We start from the raw sequence: 19,113 nt of genomic DNA, 5'->3' as shown, positions 1-19,113 counted from the left end.
AGCACCCAGGGATGGCTTGAAATGTGCCCTCAGACATCCTGGGACACAGCAGGGTGGGTATCTTTTACCTCCAGGCTTTGGCTTTTGGAGGTCAGTGAGCAGGTTTCCAAAGGCAAAGGGATGTTGAGGGTATCTCCACGCTCCTCCTCATCCTGCAAACTCCATATCAAAGTGGTATTTTCCCCCAAACTCTCCTCAAACATTATTTGCTAAACACTGGATTTTGCTTTAGTCTGCTCCACGGGGGATTCTTTCTGCTTGTGCTTGATGCCAACACTGGGGCTGAAAGCCTTGAGAGTGGTTTCTGCTTCTTGACTTCCCACACCCCTTCTAAGCTCATTCGGAAAACATCTTCCCTTGCCCAATGTCCCCACCAATTCCCCTGCCCCTTTATTTTTATTTAGCTCTGTAATTACATTATCTGACCATACAGCGATTTGGAATGAAATCTGCATAAAAGATATTAAGAAAAATAAATCTGTGTTTTGCAATATCTTTGAAGTTATCCTTAGGCTGGGCAACAAGAGCAAAATCAGCATTTGGCTCTCCACAAATCCTTGGTTTTGCGAAGCTCTTGGGAAAGAGGGTTTCATGGGCTGGGGCAGGAAAATTCACAGGTTCGTTCAGATTATTTTATTAATACTATCAATAACTATTTTTGGCACTGCTTCACAAGGGAGAAAACACCAGGTATGCATGAGATGTAATTATGTTTATAGTTAATGCTGTGTGCTTTCCAGGGGAAGAAAAGCACTGATTTTTCCACCTTCTTTTTGGAGGGAATTAATAAAGTTTGCTGATGAAATTAACGAAGTTTGCTGAGGAAATGAACCAAGTTTGCAGAGCAGCAATGAGCATTGTGAGCATGTGGTGAGGAAATGCTCTTTGTGGAGGGACAGGGTGCCAGGATGAGTTTTGTGTGAGGGTAGAGAAAAGCTTTTCCCGGTTTTGAGCTGTGGCAAAACAGCTCTCAAACCTAGTGGGACCAAGAGCTGAGACCTTCAAGGCTAAAAGGGCACGGGGTGATTTCAGCCCTGGGTATGCTGTGAGGAGGAAGAAAGAAGTGGGGCAGAAGAGGCAGGGGTGATGGTGCCCAAGCCATTCGGAGAATCATGGAATCGCAGACTATCCTGAGATGGAAGAAACCAACAAGGATCGAGTCTCACTCCTGTCCCTGCCAACCCCACCCTGGGCATCCCTGGCAGCGCTGTCCAAAGGCTCCTGGAGCTATGGCAGCCTCGGGGCCGTGCCCATTCCCTGGGGAGCCTGGGCAGTGCCAGCACCTCTGGGGGAAGAACCTTTCCCTGCTCTGCAGCCTGAGCCTGCCCTGGCCCAGCTCCAGCCGTTCCCTCGTGTCCCTTCTGGCGGACCATCTGTCCTCTCTCACCCCGTGTCCCCTAGGGTCCCGCTTCGTCCCTAGACCCTTCCCCTCGGGCTCAATGAGGTCCATGAGGTGTAGGAGGCCTGGGGAAGCCGTGCGGGACCCGGGCTCTATCCGCAGCTCCCACCCGCCGGGCTCTCGGCCCCTGCCCGGGCCGGGGCCACCGCGCTGCCCTCGGGGGCTCTCCCCGCACTGCGCCGGGCTCCGCACCCCGCCAGACACACACACACACCGCGGGACAGCCCCGGGAGGCGCCGCGGCGCGGAGCGGCCCCACAGCGCCGAGCGGCCCCGCGCCCGCCGGGCGGCGGCCGGGCCGGGCCAGGCCGGGCTGCGAGGTGCCCGGCGCGGGGGCGGAGGGCAGCGCGGGGCCGGCCGGGCGGGCGGCGGGGCTCCCGCGCCGGGCCAGACTCAGCCCCTTTCTCCCGGCGCCGCCGGCTGCGAGCGCGCTGCGGCTGGAGCTGCCCCCAGAGCGGCTCGTGATGGCGGCGGCGCGGGCTCGGCAGCGGGAGGCGCCCGCCCAGCCCTGCGCGCCGCGCCGCTAGCGGCAGCGCCCGTGCCCGCGGCGGCCGCCCCGGCCCATGCCCCGGGGGGAAGGGGGGCTGCAGCAGCCCGGCGAGCCGCCCACCCGCGCAGCGGGGGCATCGCCCCCACTCGCCGCTCCTGGGAGGGCGGAAAGGAGGCAGCGGCGGCGGCGGCGCCGGCTTTGTGCGCGGCGGGCGGATCGCAGGCCGCGGCGGCGCGGGGCTCGCCTGCTCCCGCCCCAGCCCCATGAACCAGCCGGACGGCTCCGCTCCGGCGGCGGCAGCGCAGGTACGCGGCGGCCGGGCGGCGTGTCCCGGGGGGGAGGCGGAGGGTGCGGGGAGGAAGGGAACGGAAGGGAAGGGAAGGGAAGGAGGGAGGGCGGCAGCCGCAGCCGCCCCGTCGCGGAGCCCCGGCGGCGCTTTGGCGCAGTGCGCGGGGCAGCGGCGGCAGCGGCTCCCCGGACCCCGCCGTGCCGGAACCGCCGCCGCTCGGACCGGGCGGAAAACAAAGCGGAGCTCAGCAGCCATGTCGGGGACGAGCCGCCCCTCGGCCCGGCCCGGTCCCGCACCCCGGCCCGGCCCCGCCGCGCTCCGCTCCCCGGAACCCTGCCCGGGGCTTTTTTTTTTTTTTTTTTTTTTTTTTTTTTTTTTTTTTTTTTTTTTTTTCTTTTAAAAATTTTTTTCCCCTCCTTCTCTTAATTTTTCCTCCGGAACGTTCTTTTTTTTTTCCTCCCCATTTTTTTTCCATTAAAACGACGCCACCTAGAGGAGACTATTTCGTAAATAAAAAAAAAAAAAAAAAGAAAAAAAAAGAAAAAAAAAGAAATAAAAATTGAAAAAAAAAGGAGGAAATGTTCTGCTATTTCTGATTTTTTTCCCAGAAAGTTGGGTCGGATCTCCCATGTCGGGGTTCCTCCGGCAGCTCCCGCTGCGCCCCGCAAATTTCGTGTGTATCCCTTTGGAGCCAAAGCTCAGCTCATGGAAATGAAAATTAAACAGGAATTTGAATGAATTCAGGTTTTTCTCCCCTCCACCCCCATTTTCTGGAGAAAAACGGAGCCTGACAGCAGCAGAGTGCTGGGAAAGGAAAGTGAGTCAAGTTTTCGGTGGGCCCCCCCGGGTGAGCTGCAGGGAGGGATTAGTTTGGGAAAGTGGGAGAATTGCTGTTCCGGAGCAATTAGGAATTGGGCTTCATTGTAATTTTGAACTTGTGCAGCAAGCTCTGCCAAAACTCAGGGTTTATTTTTTTTCGCCTTTTTGCCGCAGTGCTTAAAGTTATTTTGTTTGAAATAAGGAGTTTTGCAGGAAAATGAAGAACCCAGAAAATTTGCTGTGGACACACCCAAATTTTTTTTTTTTTTTGTGATTTTGGATTTCATGCAAAACTGCTGTTAAACAATGAGATTCTAAACACAGTCCAAGAAAACACGAGGACAAGCAAAATTAAGAGTCGAATGTCAGTTTTATTTTAGAATTTCTTGGCTTTTTGGATGATTTCTCCTGGCATAATTAAAACAGTTTCCAGCATTTAATTTCCTACTTCTTTTGTAAAGAAGAAAATTTCCATACTATGGTTTTTAGATTTTATTCCCCTTCTTTTTTTAAACACACTGTAATAACTCCAGGTTCTATGGCTCACATAAATCTAATATTTACACAGGTTTATTATAAGGTCCGCCATGATATTATGAATATGCATAATTAACAATATTGTGAAAAAAAATTTGCAGATTTAGTAATTTTCATTTTTTTTCCAACTGAAGTGCCTTTAAAGGGCTCAACCATAATATTTTTCACAATTTCAAAATCCTTTTTCTCCTTGACTGTTAAAGCCTTGCTGGAGTTTGAATTGAAAATATTTTTTTTCTTAATTATTTTTGGTGGGTTTTAAAATTTTTTTTTGTTTGTTTTAAATGCTGTCCTGTCCTTATTATTTTGCTGTTACAGGGTGTCTGTGAGTTCTGGACTGTGCACACACTGGTTTATTATTGTAGGGTTGCCCTTGAATACTGGGGTCTTGGTATTGATCTTTTTAAAAATAAATAACAAAAGAGCACTGAAACATGCATTGTTTCAAGAAAAAAGCAATCTAGGAGAGCTACATGGCCTTTCCACCCAAAAGTGGGGGAGGGAGAGGAAGGGAAAGATTAGGTCAACATTGAGTTTTACCAACCTTGACACAGTATCCTCTCTAAAATGGGGACAAAATAGCAAGATGGCTGGCTCCACAGCTGCAGCAGTTTGGATTTTTTTTTTTCTTTTTGGAAAAAAGCATTTTTAAATTTTAAACTCCAAAGTCAGTTTCTGTAGCTGCCTGGCACCCACCAGCAAATGCTGAAATCTGGGCGCTGCACAAATTAAAATTAAATTTCAAACCAGAATGAATTTTTAATTTTGAATTTCAAACCACTGAAATTTTTTTAAAATTTTTTTTTTGTTTGTTTGTTTTTCTTCTTCTTTTGGTTTTGATTTTCCATTCCCTGTAACTTGATGTTTGCTGGAAATCAGTAAGGAGTGGCTGGTGAATTCAGGATTTGGGGGGCTGTTTTCACTTTTCTCCCCTTTATTTGTTTCATGTTTTGAATTTTTCAGAGGGGGGGAAAATGGAAAAAAAAATCCAAAGCAGGATAACTCTTGGGTGGAGGAAGAAATACTTGGAAATGTCAACTCCATATTTTTATTTTTGCATTTATTTGCCCCCAGCCCCCCCCTCCCCCGAAAGGGACCCACCCTCTTCCTGAATTCCTTTTTTAGCAAATAATGGAGCGAGAGGCTGGTGCCAGCCTGGCAGTGGTGCAGTTAGAGCTGGGTGGCACATCTGGGTAAAAATTACACACAATGCTCCAAATTGGATTAAACAGTCCTGGAGAAGATTTTGTTCATGGTTTCATCCAGGAAACTGTAGCGTGGTGGCTTTTCCATATTCTTACCCTCCAAAAATTCCCTTCCTTGAGCTGCACCCCAAAACTTTTACTGTGATATGGTTATAGCCCAAGAAATTGTTTAGCTGTAATTTTTTTTTAAGGTTTCATACATTTTTTCTCATGTGAATCATATCTTTTGATGCTGCTTTTCCTTTGCCCTGCCACACACCCAGAGATGTGGGGAGCAGCCCCGTGGATTTGGGATTTGGTGGGGGGCACATTGATGAGTGCTGCATTTTAATTAGAATTAATGACCAAGCCTCAGTTGTAGGGTCACAGTGCCAGCACTTGGCAATGATACCTTTGAAGTTTCTCGTGAAGCAGAGGAATTGGGGCTGTTTCCAGCTGTTGTGGAGCTCCTGGCTGGCTGCTGGGGGTGCTGTGCTGCTCCAAGGGTGGGAACTGCAGCCTTTCCCATCTTTCACTCCCTGGGGAGCAGCAAGCTTTCCAGCACCACATCCCGCAGCCAGGGCCCGAGCCTCACCTTTCTGCCTGTCCTTCCAGCACAAACCTGCTCCTGCCTAGAAAAGATTTCATAATGTTTCATTGCAGTCTGCCTTCAGGGGGATTTTTTTTTCCCTTTTTTTTTTTTTTTTTCTTCTGGAAAGTTGATCAATATTTTATCCTTTTCAAAACTGCTGTTGGCAGCCTGGAAGGGGAAGGGGAGGGAGGGAGCTCAGCTGAGTGATACCAACAGATTTCTTGTGACATAACTGAAATGTATTTTTTAAAAAAGAAAAATTTCCAGGGCCTCATTTTCAGTGACATATTTTCATCCCAGAATGAAAACAGACATAATATTATTAAAGTAGTAGATAATATTTATACAAATGTCATATAAAACCTTGAGAGGTTATTGCATGACTCCAGGATAATTTAAATATCTATCACTGCCATAATGCAACGCTGGGAATAGTTCAGTTCTTGGGTGCAGTCACATGGCCCCAGTGATGCACAGTCAACTTTGCAATTATGCAAGTGCAGGAGTGAAATTAGAGTAGACTTAGTGTTCTAAAAATTAGATTAATTTAATTTTTATTTTTTTTGAGAGGGGAGAGGGTTGAAACCTGCTCTAAGGGTCATGCTGATACAGAGTCAGGATTTGTGCCCACTCTGCCAGGGCAGGCTCAGGCTGGAGATGAGGGAAAGGTTCTTCCCCCAGAGGTGCTGGCACTGCCCAGGCTCCCCAGGGAATGGGCACAGCCCCGAGGCTGCCACAGCTCCAGGAGCCTTTGGACAGCGCTGCCAGGGATGCCCAGGGTGGGGTTGGTGGGGGGTCTGAGCAGGGACAGGGGCTGGGCTGGGTGATCCTTGGTGGGTCCCTTCCAGCTCAGGATATTCTGTGGATCAATAATTCTTTGGATGCTGTGCCTGTTCAAAGATTTTGAGCTTCCCACCATGGAATGGCCGGACTCAGTACGAAGTCCTGGGTGCTGCTCCTGTGGTGCCCATGGCCCAGGTCCCCATGGCACAGGTCCTGTGTGGCCACACTGGCTCCAGGCAGGTGACAGTGTCGGGTCCCTACCACTGCCCATGGAGCCACTGGTGGCCTCTCCTTGAGCATCCTCAGCTTGAGCATCTCAGATTTTTTGAGTGCCACAGGGCAGTGTGGCAGGTGGTTATCCTGGGATGAGGGTGTGCAGGAAGTGTGGCACATCCCAAGGGTTTGCTGCATCCCCCATGCCCTGTGGGTGCTACACTGGGTTCTGTGCTTGCTCCAGTTTGTGCTTGGATCCCTGTAGGTGATTATTTGTGTGCTGGGAGCTGTAAAACAGACAAGATGGTCGTGCAGTTGTGGGGAACCACCCCAAAATGTGAGTTTTGTCAGAGGTTTGCCAGATCAGGCACTATTTGTGCATAATGTACCAAGCGGGGTGAGGGGAAGAGGCGCCTGAGTAGGGGCTGACAGTGCTGCTGGAGGCTGTGGGTGTTTTTGGTAAGGGACGTGGGGAGATGGCCCCAGGAGATATTTATTTCTTGGAATTTCTACATTTCTGTGTATCCAGCATTGTGCATATTTAGAATTTCACATTTATGGATTCCATTTGGCCATACCATGTTTTCTGGGGAAGAAGTTTCTAATTTTTAAAGGTCTTTTATGGATTAATTGCTAGTCATCTGCCTCCTTTTTGCTTTTGTTTGGTTTCTTGAATGTCTCTTGATTATTTTGTACTATGTGATGCCAATTTAGTGGTTAACTAGTATGCAAACTACATCTGGACGTGTTGACTTTGCATTAACAATCATTGATTTGTCTGGAGCAAGGGAATAGAAATGAATGCTGCTGTTTACCATGGATAGTATATGAAAAATAACCATTTGCAATGTGCCTTTCATCAGGGGCACAGGGCTCTGGTGCAGCTTGTCACAGTGGCTCTGCCTCGTCATGTGAGAGCTGAATTTTTAAACCATGGCACCGGGAGTGGGAAAAGGGACTGGGGAAGGCAGTGGCTTGTGGTGTGTGGGGAAGGGGCCCTGGGTAGGAGCAGCTCCTGGTGACCTTGGTTAGCTCTGGTGACAGTGGGAGTGGGGTAAGGTTGTAACAGAAAGGGACTGGAAAAACATGAATCTATGTAATACATAATATGTAAAAGATAATATACGCTACATGTAGAGCTTTTTGCTTGGGAACATAACCAAGAGAATGCAAAATTTAATAACCAAAAATAATAAGCAGAAGGTTGCTTTGATGGTGGCTTCAGCAACAGCTTTTTCTCCCCAAAAGCCCTGGCTGCAGCCCTGTGGGGGGCTCTGCATGGAGGGTTTGGTGCCCGCTGTCCCTGCCTGGCTGTGGGGAAGCTGGGATGTGACTGTGGCTGCTGCATGTCCAGGTGACCCGTGGGATGTGGGAGGCATTGCTGCACACCCGTGTCTCCTCTGGAAGAGGGGAAGGGCTGAGCAGATGCCCCTTCTGCAGAGGGGGTCTCTTCCCAGGATGTGTGTGCTGGAGACATCAAGGCTGCCGTGCACTTGCTCCTTGGTGTTTCAGGTTATAGTCAGAGTGGTTCCCTGGTTGAGGTTTGATGCTCAGACCTTGAGCAGTCCATTGGACCCAGACGTCCCTGGACCTTCTCTGCTGTCTCTGCTCTCACTGCTGTGGTGGGGCTGTGGTGGGTGTGATGCCCAGTGTCAGTGCTGGTCATCCTTGGGGCTGGGCTCAGCTGTGGGGGTTCTTCCCACACTGAAATTGCTTTGCTGATGCTGGAGCATGCGTGTCAGACCCCAGATGATGGACACACGTTATCTCCTGAAGTGTGGGGTTTGTACTCCAACACAGGGTAGTGCTAGGCAAGCTGCTGGGTGGCTCTCTGAGTTGAGTTTCACTTGTTGGATTCTCCCAAAGCAAGCAGTGGCAGAAAACAGAGATTAAATAAAGAAAATTCTCCCCTGTTCTCATTGAAAGTGCAAAGAAGCTTTGTACTCGGAGTGGTGCATTTGGGGGAGCATGCAGCACAGAGGGCACGAGCAGTATGGCAGTGACACAGGTAGATTAGAATCCATCCCCTTAATTAAGCCTCCTCTGTACCCATGGACAGAGTTCTTGTGCCGTGTGTTTTTCAGGTTTTTGGCAGCTGAGTGGCAGTTAGCTCTGGTTCACTGACCAGGCTGTGGGGGCTTGTGCCAGCACGCTGGGAGCTCTTGCTCCAGCTCGATGGCAGGGTGGGGAGGAGAGGCAGGGTGGGGGGCACAGGGCATGTTCTGCCTCTCCTTCATGGGGAAGACCAGCTGGACCCCCTGCCTGTGCCTCCCTGGGTGTGGGTATGCCCAGGTGACTCTTTGCCCAGGTCAGGGCAGTTCCAGGCTCCTGCCAGGTGATGGGACTGGTGGTTGATGGAGCTGTGCTGCCTCAAGCTGGAGGCCGTGTGGCTCTCTTGGGTGACACCGCAGAGCCCTGGGTCAGCCTGGCATGGGGGCTGTCCCCATGGGAAGGGCTGAGGGTGGCCAAGCCTTGTGCTTTCTGGTGGTGGGAGCAGTGTCACCGCACCAATTCGTCTGCTAGAACAGCTTTCCTTGGCAGTCCCTCCCTTTATTTCCCTCACCTGTATTTCCAAGGCACTCCAGCATGTGCTTAGAAAGGTTTCACTGCTGTACTGTACCTACAAAGATTTAATTATACAGGCAGGCTTTCCTTGCTTGTGATTCCCAACACTCCTGCTTGTTTCACATCTATATTTGGCTGGTGTAATGTGGAAAATAAGGCTGAAAGTGGAGAAGTAGAGACTGGAGAATTTGCCTGCACTGATAAGGGGCTGACAAAGGGAAACATGAATGTCAGAGTGTGGAGCAGAGAGGGGCTGCTGGAACCTCAAGGAGTTGCCATAGGTATTTGAGGGATCAATGCCTGTGCCTGTGTGTTTGTGCATATGGATGTGCCTGAGAACTCTTGGATGCAGGGAGGTTCTCCAGTGGGTCTGGGGTGCTGTGAGGGCTGTTGGGTCCATACTGTGCTTGGGCCAGGAGCACAGGAGCTTTGAGGGGTTTTCTGCCCTGTTTCAGAAAGCAGGGATATTACCACACAAGGTTTGATATCTCAGCAAGTGATAGAAGTGAGAGCAGCCGGGTTTGTCAGACCTTGCCACTGGCAGTGAGTTGAGCCAGGCTGGATGGGCCAAATGTGGTCACATGCTGGTGCTGGTGTCCTGATGGCACCACTGGGTCTCCAGGCTCTTCAGGATCTGATATTTGTTGTGATTTCATTTTACTAGATACACACAGGCAGCAGTAATTTTATGGAAGTTAATTTTTTGCTCTGCGTGGGTGTAGGTATCCTTTCCTGCCCGAAAATAGCAGTAGAAGTCAGTTTTCAGAAGTTGGGTGTGCTTGCATTGAAGGGCTGTCATTTACTGATTCCAGTATGTTGAGAACAATTTTAGTACAAGTATTTAATTGCTTTAGACCTATTTTTAGAAGTATTAAACCTCAGTTTTCAAAACTGCAACCAAAGCCAGCAGCTCTGCTGGTGTGGGAGAGCAGGGATGGGAACCTGGAGGAAAACCTGAAGTGATGTGGGCTGGCCCCACTGGGAGCAGGGCAGGGCGTGGGGTGCTGCAGAGCCTTTGGGGTGCACACTTGAAATTAAGTTGACTGTATTTTGGTGAGGTTTTTGGGTTTTTTTTTAACTACTATTCTATTTACTTGGCTACAAGAGGAGAGAATGAATGAATGAAACCCGTTTCCAGCAGATTTGTACTATTTCTTATGTTAAGTCTGCAGGGTGGTGGATGTAGTTTGGAGGCTGAGCAAGGAGCATCTCAGAGAACAGCATGCAGGCAGCCCCAGTGCGGCTCTGGCTCAAAACCCAAGAATAGCTCCTGCTTTTCTGGGTGTAAATCTGTCCCTTGAGGTCTGATGTGCCTTACTCTGTGGGCTGCAAATCCTGAGCTTTCACTGGCGTTTGTGAGATATTTGTGATTTTGAGGGTGGGAAGAGAGAGTTGTAAGAACGCAGGATAATTATTGGCTGGGCATAAAATACCTTTTTGAATTTGTGCATGCATTTTGGAAACCTCTGTAGGGAGGGAGGGCTGGATTTGGATCAGGCTGGTGGCAGAGGGGATCTGAAAATCCCCTTGGGAATCAGCGGGATTTGTTTTTGCAGTCAGGGGATGCTGTTGAAGATGCTGAGGGGCAGTGGCAGTGACACAGGGGACGGGACCTGGCATTTGGTGGCCCTGGGGTTGCTGGTGGGGGCTGGCAGGGCTGGAGTTGGACTTCACCAGGGAAGGAAGGAATGAATGAATGACCACCAGGAAGGATGCCCTGGGCTGTGTTTTGACTTGGCTTCAGGGCATCTGTCAGTTCGTGGTTAATACTACTGGGGTTACTGCATATTAAGTCCAAGGGAGGGATATTTTTACCTTCTTATGTGTCTTTATTTTAGAGGCCTTTAAATTTGGCTGGTTAGTGATAACAGTTGGAATTGGCATTTCTGCTCCATGGGGTTTGTTAGGACATGCCAGAGACACAGCCTGGCAGGGGACCCGCTCTGCCTGGAGCCGGGGAGGGCTCTGGGAGAGGAATAAAAAGTGTAAAGGTATCCAGAGAGAGTGTTCAGGTGGAGATCCATCCAGAGATCCACATTGTATCCCAGGTGGTCCGGGAGCCCTGCTTCAATGCTGCTCCTGGCAGTGCTGCCAGATGCCAGAGGGATGTAGGAGAGTCCATTGGAACATTTCTTGGAGATCAGCGAAAGTTCTTCCCCCAGAGGTGCTGGCACTGCCCAGGCTCCCCAGGGAATGGGCACAGCCCCGAGGCTTCCACAGCTCCAGGAGCCTTTGGACAGCGCTGCCAGGGATGCCCGGGGTGGGGTTGGTGGGGGGTCTGTGTAGGGACAGGAGCTGGGCTGGGTGATTCCTGTGGATTTCTTCCAGGGGTGGGTGATCCCTATGGATTTCTTCCAGCTCAGGATATTCTCCATGATCCACATGGAGGAAATAGTGGTGCCCTTCATAAATAAATTAGATAAAATTAGAAAAAACCCTCAAAATCAAGGTCCCTTTTCCTGAAATCTTGCATTTATTTATTTATTTATTTGCTATGTAATCTGATTTGATTTAGTTGCCAGAAAGTAGATTTGCTGAGAGTGCTGCATTTGCTTTTGGTTCCTGATAAGGTGGAGGAGATAAGTCCCACATTGTGGCTGTTTTGTTTGTGTGAGTGGGAGATGTTTGTGCTTCCCTCCTTTGACAGAGAGCTCCTTGGCCATCCTCCTGCAGCATAAACACTGCTTGTGATTGGAGCTCATTATGTGAGATTTAAAATGTATAAAATGAAATGTTCCTGTCTGCTTTAAGCAGACATATGTCTACGGTTTGCAAATTAACCTAATTAAATATATATGTAGAAATTTATGATATTCAGCTCCTAGCACAAGGTATGCAATTAGCATCTTTGCCAGCAAGGAATTTTCCATTTCTGTCTTGACTTTTCCTCATAGGAGATGTGGTTTGGGTTCTTTTTTAAATTTTTTTTTTATTTTTAATCTTCAATCTTTAATTTTTGTTCTGCTTTGGAATTCACTTAGGGATGAGTCCTGTGGGGATTTAGGCTTGTGGTTAAATTTCCCTACAGGCAGCTTTGACTGAAGTCAGTGAAACATTCCCTAATTCCTGGGCTCCAGCCTGTCCCTTTGCCTCTACAGGACAGGAGGAGTTAGTTTTGTTAGGAGAATATAATGAGCAAAATAGCATTATGGAGGAAAAATTGCATTTGAATATTTACATTTTTTGAGGTTCTTCCTTCCTCCCACCCAAAAATAGCAAAAAAAAATTTATCTGTCTCCTCTTGATTTATGTAATTTTCAAGTGTTTGGCCAATGTTGTTTCCAAAACACCCCATCCCTCTACCTGAGCTGTCTCTATGGCAGGAGGGCCCTCACACAAGAAATACAAATCCATTAATACAACCTCTCATTTAGCAATATTCTGGCACCAGGAATACTACTTTTAGTTCCTTTTCTGCCAAAGTGCTGGGTTGGGGTTTTTTTTAATATTTAAAGTTTGATCACATTAGAATAGTTTCCTATATAAATAATCATTTGGTCTATTTTGCATATCAATAGTTGACTCCATTTTCTTCACAAAAAGCCTTTTTTTCTCCATAAACATCCCCACTGTTCCAGCCCAGAAGGTACCCTTTATTAGCCAAACCAACCAAGTCATGACGTTCCCAGCTCAGCTATTTTAATGATCCCACAAACCCAAAAAAGCAGTAGGAAATTTTTCAGAAGCAAACTGCAGAAACTTTTTTTTTTGGACATCATAAGTTTTCAACTTTTTTGTCCAATTATTTTTGTTACATTTTTCCAAGCTTCAGGCTGTAAACTCAAAGCAATTGGACTGTTCTTTCTTCCTGGAGATTATTTAGGGATGTCAAAAGTGACCCAGTGCTGGGTGGAAGAGCTGCAGGCTCGGCAAACACGCTGGCTCCATTCCTAATTTCTGTGCAAGAGCTGTTGATAATTCTGCATGGGCAAGGTGAGGTGTTGGATCATAACCATTTTCCCCCTTGGACACCTCAAGAAGTCTGTCCTCCTGTGTTTTCCTTTGATTTTGCTGACTGCTGTGTTTCCCCATCTCTCTGTTTGAAGGCAGAGGGAATTTTGCTCTCAGCTCTGCTGCTTTGCAGGAGCTCTCTGCTCTCCCAGGTCTTTGGTGTCTCCTGCCTTCCCTGGATGTTTCTGTGCCCTCTCCATTGCAGGGGATGCCTTTTCAAAGGCCATCAGCAGCTCTGATTCCCAGTTCTCTATCACCACGTGTTGTGGGGTGACCAAATCCATAAATTAGAAGAAAACACTGATGCAGGCTGGTTTTGGGGTTTCCTTGTGCACCTGCAGCCTTGCCAGCTGTCCCATACCTGTGTCCTGTGTAGCTCCAGCTATGTGACCCATGATTTACCATCAGAGCTGTATTTTCCACTGGTTCAGGTGTTTCTTTCTCACCTCAGTGCTGTGCCCACCCTTTGGAGGCTCCTCGGATCTTATCCCAGGATGTGCTGCAGCCCCTTGGGATGTGGATTTTCTGTAGCCTGGCATTACCCACCACCAAGGCAATCATTTGGATAATTGCAGCATCTGCAATTTATTTAGGCAAACAGGGGACTGAAAAATATTTGCTTTTGCTTGCTTGTGGGGTGTATTTTTAGGGTTTAGCTTTGTGCTTTGGGAAGCAAAGTTAAGCCATCCTGCATGTCCCTTTTCCCTGAGATTCTGCTCTTTGGGGTTGTTCTGGACACCCTGTGCATGGCACAGGAGTTTGCCTGGCTGGATCACCTTTCTTGCCCTTGTCTGTTGGCTTGTTTTGTTTTTCAGTCTCTTTGCAGGTGGATCACCAGGGGCTGTGGGTGCAGCTTTATGCACGGGCACATTCCTGTCCCTAATGAATCGCTGGTTCCATCAGAGGCTCTCAGCTGCTGGAGAGGTGCCCTGTGCCTCCTGGCTTGCCTTGGTGAATGCTAATGGCTCATTTAGGCACCTCGGTGTGGTGCACGGGGCTGCTTTCCCTGCGCTGTTCCCTTCCCCAAACCCCGCCCGGCGCTCGGAGCAGATGTCTGCGGGACCCCACTGTGATAACAAACTATTCCTGCCCTCTATTTTCCCTCTCTTAATCAGTGGTTAATCAATGAGGTGACTTCTTACTTCATCCTGTGCATATGAAAGTGCTGTGAGTGCACTTGCCACAAGAGCTTTCGCAGAGCAAACTCTTGGCAGCTTTTGGAAGTCCGGGTGCACCACGCCCTATCCTACCTGCACCTGGCTCTTGCCAGCAGTGCTTAGAACCCAGTGACTTATGGCTGCAGGAACCAGAGTGATTCCTGGTGTTCCTTTTGAATCCATGGGAACACTGACTTTTAACTGTTCTGTTGTTCTGTGGTGTTTTTTTTTTAATTACTGTTTACAGTAATTTTTCTTCTACAAAATGAAGTTCTGCAGTTCCTTGGAGCCTGTTTGAAACAGTGGGGTCACATTCAGTGCTTTTTGGTTCATAGGTGGATAGCAATGATTTTGGGGGTGCTGAGTGATTTAAATAGCATAATGCCTTTCAGACTTTTGGGTGGATGCTCTTGGGCTCTGGAGATATTTAGTTTTAGGCTGTTAATTTTGCTAGGCAGGTCTGCAGCTTTTCCTGGTGATCGCACAGTTTGGGGCGGATGCTCAGCTCATTCCTCATGAAGGAAGAGTCAAGGAAGAGAAGTGCCGAGCTGTCACAAATGAGCACTGGTGCAAAGAAGTTGAATTTTTATCCTGTGGTTTTATCTTCTTCAGTGCTTAATTTATACCAGAATCTGGCACATTTCTGGTGCTTGTGTGTTTGATTTTTTTTTTTAATATTATGATTATAGTTTTTCTTTCCTTCAGTGACCTGTTTCTCAAAATCTTTTTCTGGACTGACTTTTTTATGGCTTAAAGTGTAACTTCCTTGAGTTTAGATTCTCCTAATTTGGATTTCTTCTGAGAGTGTCTTTTTTTTCTAATGGCCTTTTCCACTCTGCTGTTAAACTATGATTATTTGTTTAACAACCCCCCTTTGGTAGGTGATAATCATCCCCAAGTTTTCCACCTCACCTGCAAGGCCTTTTAGCTGCTCCATTAACACTCTTAACAAATTTTCCTGTTTATAGAATCATAGAACAGTTCCTCCTGTGAGGAAAGGCTGAGAGAATTGGGATTGTTCAGCCTGGAAAGGAGAAGGCTTTGGGGTGACCTAATTGTGGCCTTCTAGGGAGCCTGCAAGGATGGAGAGAGACTCTTTACAAGGGATGGAGGGACAGGACACAGGGAATGGCTTCACTCTTGGCCGAGGGCAGGGTTAGATGGGCTATTGGGAAGGAATTGTTTCCTGGGAGGGTGAGGAGGGGCTGGGGTGGAATTCCCAGAGCAGCTGTGGCTGCCCCTGGATCCCTGGAGGTGTCCAAGGCAAGGTTGGACAGGGCTTGGAGCAGCCTGGGACAGTGGGAGGTGTCCCTGCCATGGGAGGGGTGGCACTGAGTGACCTTTAAGATCCCTTCCAACCCAAACCAGTCTGGGATTCCCTGATGTGCCATGTCTGGGGACACAGTGTGGGGACAGAAGTCCTGTGTGGCACCTTGAACATCATTTGTACATCAAACTGGCTTTCAACATTTGCAACTCTCTATGGGATTATCTGAATTCTCCTCTGACTGAAATTGTGTTTCCTGCCTTGGCAGAGACTTGCAGCCTTTCTGGTGTTCCTTGGCATTTTGAGCATCCCTCTGTGCTCTGCCTTTCTGGGATGGGCTCCCAGTCCATCAGGGTTCTCTGCTACTTCCTGTCATAATAATCGTGTTTCATTTATTGGGCTGCACGTTGCTTCTCTGTCAACACAGCTCCAGCATTCCTGTATAATTTGGATATGGATTGCAATGCCTTGAGTCTTTTGTCTCCTACCTGAAATTTTATGAAGCTCTTCAGGGATACAGTGCATTTATGACCTCATCAATAGAAAATGCTTCACTTACACTGGATGTTCCTGTAACTTTGATTTTCTCAGGCTTTAGTTTAAATAGGTTTTATATGCTGGCATCTGTTTTCACTTTGGTTTTGATGGTGTCTGGCTTTCTCAGAGGGGCTCCCTTTGACTCAAGGCCTCCTCAGCTCCCAGCCTGCAGCGTGGTTACAGGTGGGGCCTGGCGAGATTTCACAAAAAGGTCCTGAGTTTCACTTTTTGAGGCTCTGCTGTTCCTCTGTGCCATTTGCAGGCACTTATTAGCAAAGTGTGGTCTCTGCCATGAAGTGAGAGCCATAGTCTGGGCTTAAAATTGGTCTCCATGTAGGGTGCAGCTGGTGTAGGGCAGAACCCTGAGCCCCCCTCTCCTGCCTCCCCTCCCTCCCTTGCAGGCTGAGCTCCTGTGAGCAGGGCAGCAGTGTGCTGGTGAGAATTAAAACAGAATAAAAGGGGAAAAAAGGAATATTAAGAGGAAGAGATGACAGTTATCCTTGAGTTAAAAGTTATCAAGTGCAGAAAATGGATAAAGGAAGTTAAAAACATAAGGAGAAAAAAATCTGTGACTGTCAGTGCAAGGAACAGTAAGAAAGTATTTGTATTAGGAACAAAAGAAATTCTAATAATGGTTTGTATAGACTTATCGCAGCTGAGGAGAGGTAAAATGCATAATAAAGCAGAAAAACTAGACATGTTTAATAAATATTGCTGTTCCCTATTTGTAAGGAGGAGGAATGATCCACTCTCAGCCCATGTGCACAGGAGCTGCCAGGGCCAGCCTCAGGCAGAGGCTGAGCAGGGCAGGGGTTTCCAGCTGGTCCCTGGGTGATGCTCCCTGGGCACTCCTGCCGGGTCTGCCCCTTGGGCTTCTGTCTGCCTTTCCTCCTGTAAGGTTTGGATAAGGTGAGGATATTGCAGAGGCTTTGGTGGGTGCTGCTGTTGTACTGCCTTAGCCTGGCCAGTGTGAGGATGAGAGCATAGGGGAGGCGGGAATGTCAGGCTGGATTTGTTCTCCAGCAGAAGGGGTGGGGGGAGTGTGTCCTGATTTTGTGTCATTCCCCAAATGCCCTCTGGCAGCATAAGCTGGTGTGAACCAGGCTGCAGGCAGGGTCTGGCATGACCACAGGCATTGAGAATGGTGGGGAGGGAAGGAGGGGCTGCAGCTGCCCACAGGGATTTGGGTTATGGAGTCGTCTCCATCAGGTGGACTTTGGTATGAATCTTGGGACTGTGCACCTGGAGGGATGGAGCTGCATGTGCTTTTGGTATGGGGAGAGCAGAGAGGAGCAGAAATGCCAAACCAGTCTTTGGGGGGGAAAAGGGACAGAGACTGCAGGGTGAGCAGTGACACTGAGTGTGGGAGTGGGGGATGCCAGCCACGGTTGTGCAGAACGAGGGAGCTGTGTGAGAACAGCTCTTCTGTTGCCTGTGCTTTAACGCATTATCCCCGTCTTCTGTTCCCTCATTTCCTTAAGAGATGTTGAAAATTTGGAGCAGACACAGAACATGTGAGTGAAGTGAAGCAGTTTGAGGAGTCAAAGGAAATACTCGTTAGTGTTTGTTCTCGAACATTTTGGGACATGGATCGTAGTTGGGGAAACTGCCAAAAAAAAAACCCACCTCACTTGCTGATTTTTATCTTCTTGGAGCCAGTTCTCCATGGGTTTAAAATGCAGAAAATTAAAAAAGCAGGTAGCAGAGGCCCTGGTTTTAGCAAAGTGCATAGCAAGAAACAATACCTGGAAGCAGGATCCAAACACTGAGATGACAAAATGAAGACGCAAAAAATATTTTCAAAAATAGGAGGTGGAAACTTTGAGCAGCAGGACAGATTGGCTATCAGAACAAACTGCCAAGGGGAGCTGTGGGTGCAGCATGCTGGGTGCTGGTGCTTGGTCTCTGTGTCTGGGGAATAAATGCTTCAGGGTTCAGAACATGAGCCAGGGCAGAGCTGTGTTATGGTGTAAAGAATGGCCATTCTGTGGCTTCACAAAAGATCCCACTTTCTGTCACTGTTTTGGTGTCCTGTTTCCCAGTGTCTGAGAGCAGATGGTTGGGGAAGGATTATAAGGAACAGAGGAAATATTGAGTCAGCTTCCCTTTAATTTACTCTCTAGCTTCCACCAAATGGACTCTAAATTTTTCTCACTTCCAAACCCTATGGGATGCTCCAAACCCTCCAGACCATCACCCACACCCTGGTGCAAGCCCTTGCATGAAGTCAAAGTACTTCCAGGTGGCTTTTCCCCCCCTAGGAGAGATATAACTAAAGAAATTCATAGGTAATCTCCTGTAACATTGAGCACAAAAGGATATTTGTTTACTTTTTGAGGCAGGAAATGATAATGAATAAGGTAGTTAGGGAACACATGGGACTTAGTCATTAAATAATCTGCTTTATATTCCTAATGCAAAAGCAATAGGCTGAGCAGAAGAGAGAAGAGTGCTTAGAGCAATATAGAAGAATATGGATTTTTATGGAAGGACTTGTGGTCTAGAGGAGACTCCATTCCCTCTCCCAAGAGGAAACCTGTTGTGGAAAAGGGAACCTATTGTAGAAAACCTCTTGTAGACAAAGTGGGAGGTATTACAAACTACTGCAGAGATCAGAGAGGAAATTTCTCCTGGTTGACTCTAAAATCAGGCAAAGAAAGCAGCAACTGAGCTGAGGTGGCTGAGTGAAGGTGTAAACAGTATTAGGAGCAGTGAGCAATAGGCTTTTAAAAAGTATAAACAGTCTGGTAAGGAGGAGGATAGGAAGATCTATTTAAATAAGCAGAAGGCAGTTAAAAGGATAATTAGGAAGGCAAAAAGAAATAGGGAAGATCTAATTGCTAAGAATATTTTGACTTCAAAGAATTCTTTAGATATATTCAGAGCAAACTGAAGCTAGCAGAGGAAACTTGTCCACTGAAGACAATGCCAGGGATTGGAGCAGATCTGGGACAAGCATGTTTGTAAATGAGGTATTGGTGCCTGTGGCTGGGGCTGTGCCTCCAGTGGGTGCTTGGCACACCCGTGTCCTGAGCCCAGCTTGTGTCCTTTGCTGGGAGCTCTGATCAGCAAAGGGAGCTGCAGAACACCTGGGCATCTTCACATTGTGGGGCTGCTGTTTTTAAACTGAGGTATGTGCAGCTTGCCAGGAACCTTGAAGTCTTTGTGTTGCATGACAAAAATGCCTTGTTGCTGCACTCACCTGTGAAATGTGGGGGTGACCCTGTGCCACAGCCAGGCCTGAAGCTTTTCCTGATGACCTTCACGACCGTCAGGTTGGAGAAGAACTCTCAGACAAAGACACCTTTTCCAGAAGAAGACTTTTGACCTG

General features: G+C 48.1%; 1 protein-coding gene across 13 annotated transcripts in view; it reads left to right on the top strand.

Moving 5' to 3' along the window:
* Positions 1 to 1,721: 1,721 nt before the first annotated feature.
* Positions 1,722 to 19,113, top strand: part of ZNF618 (zinc finger protein 618) — a 147,083-nt gene continuing 129,691 nt past the window's right edge. For 8 of the 13 annotated variants that reach the window (XM_063410097.1, XM_063410093.1, XM_063410092.1 and 5 more), the window contains exon 1: positions 1,723 to 2,193. In XM_063410097.1, coding sequence (XP_063266167.1) covers positions 2,152 to 2,193 — 42 coding nt within the window. In that variant the 5' untranslated portion in view covers positions 1,723 to 2,151. Of the gene's footprint in view, positions 2,194 to 19,113 lie in introns of all 13 variants that reach the window. The other 5 variants (XM_063410099.1, XM_063410094.1, XM_063410096.1 and 2 more) reach the window with 2 other exon arrangements.

This window comes from Prinia subflava, chromosome 12, assembly GCF_021018805.1.
Source record: "Prinia subflava isolate CZ2003 ecotype Zambia chromosome 12, Cam_Psub_1.2, whole genome shotgun sequence".
NCBI lineage: Eukaryota > Metazoa > Chordata > Aves > Passeriformes > Cisticolidae > Prinia > Prinia subflava.
The sequence above is the reverse complement of the archived record's forward strand: the minus strand, read 5'-3'. Positions and strand labels throughout refer to the sequence as shown.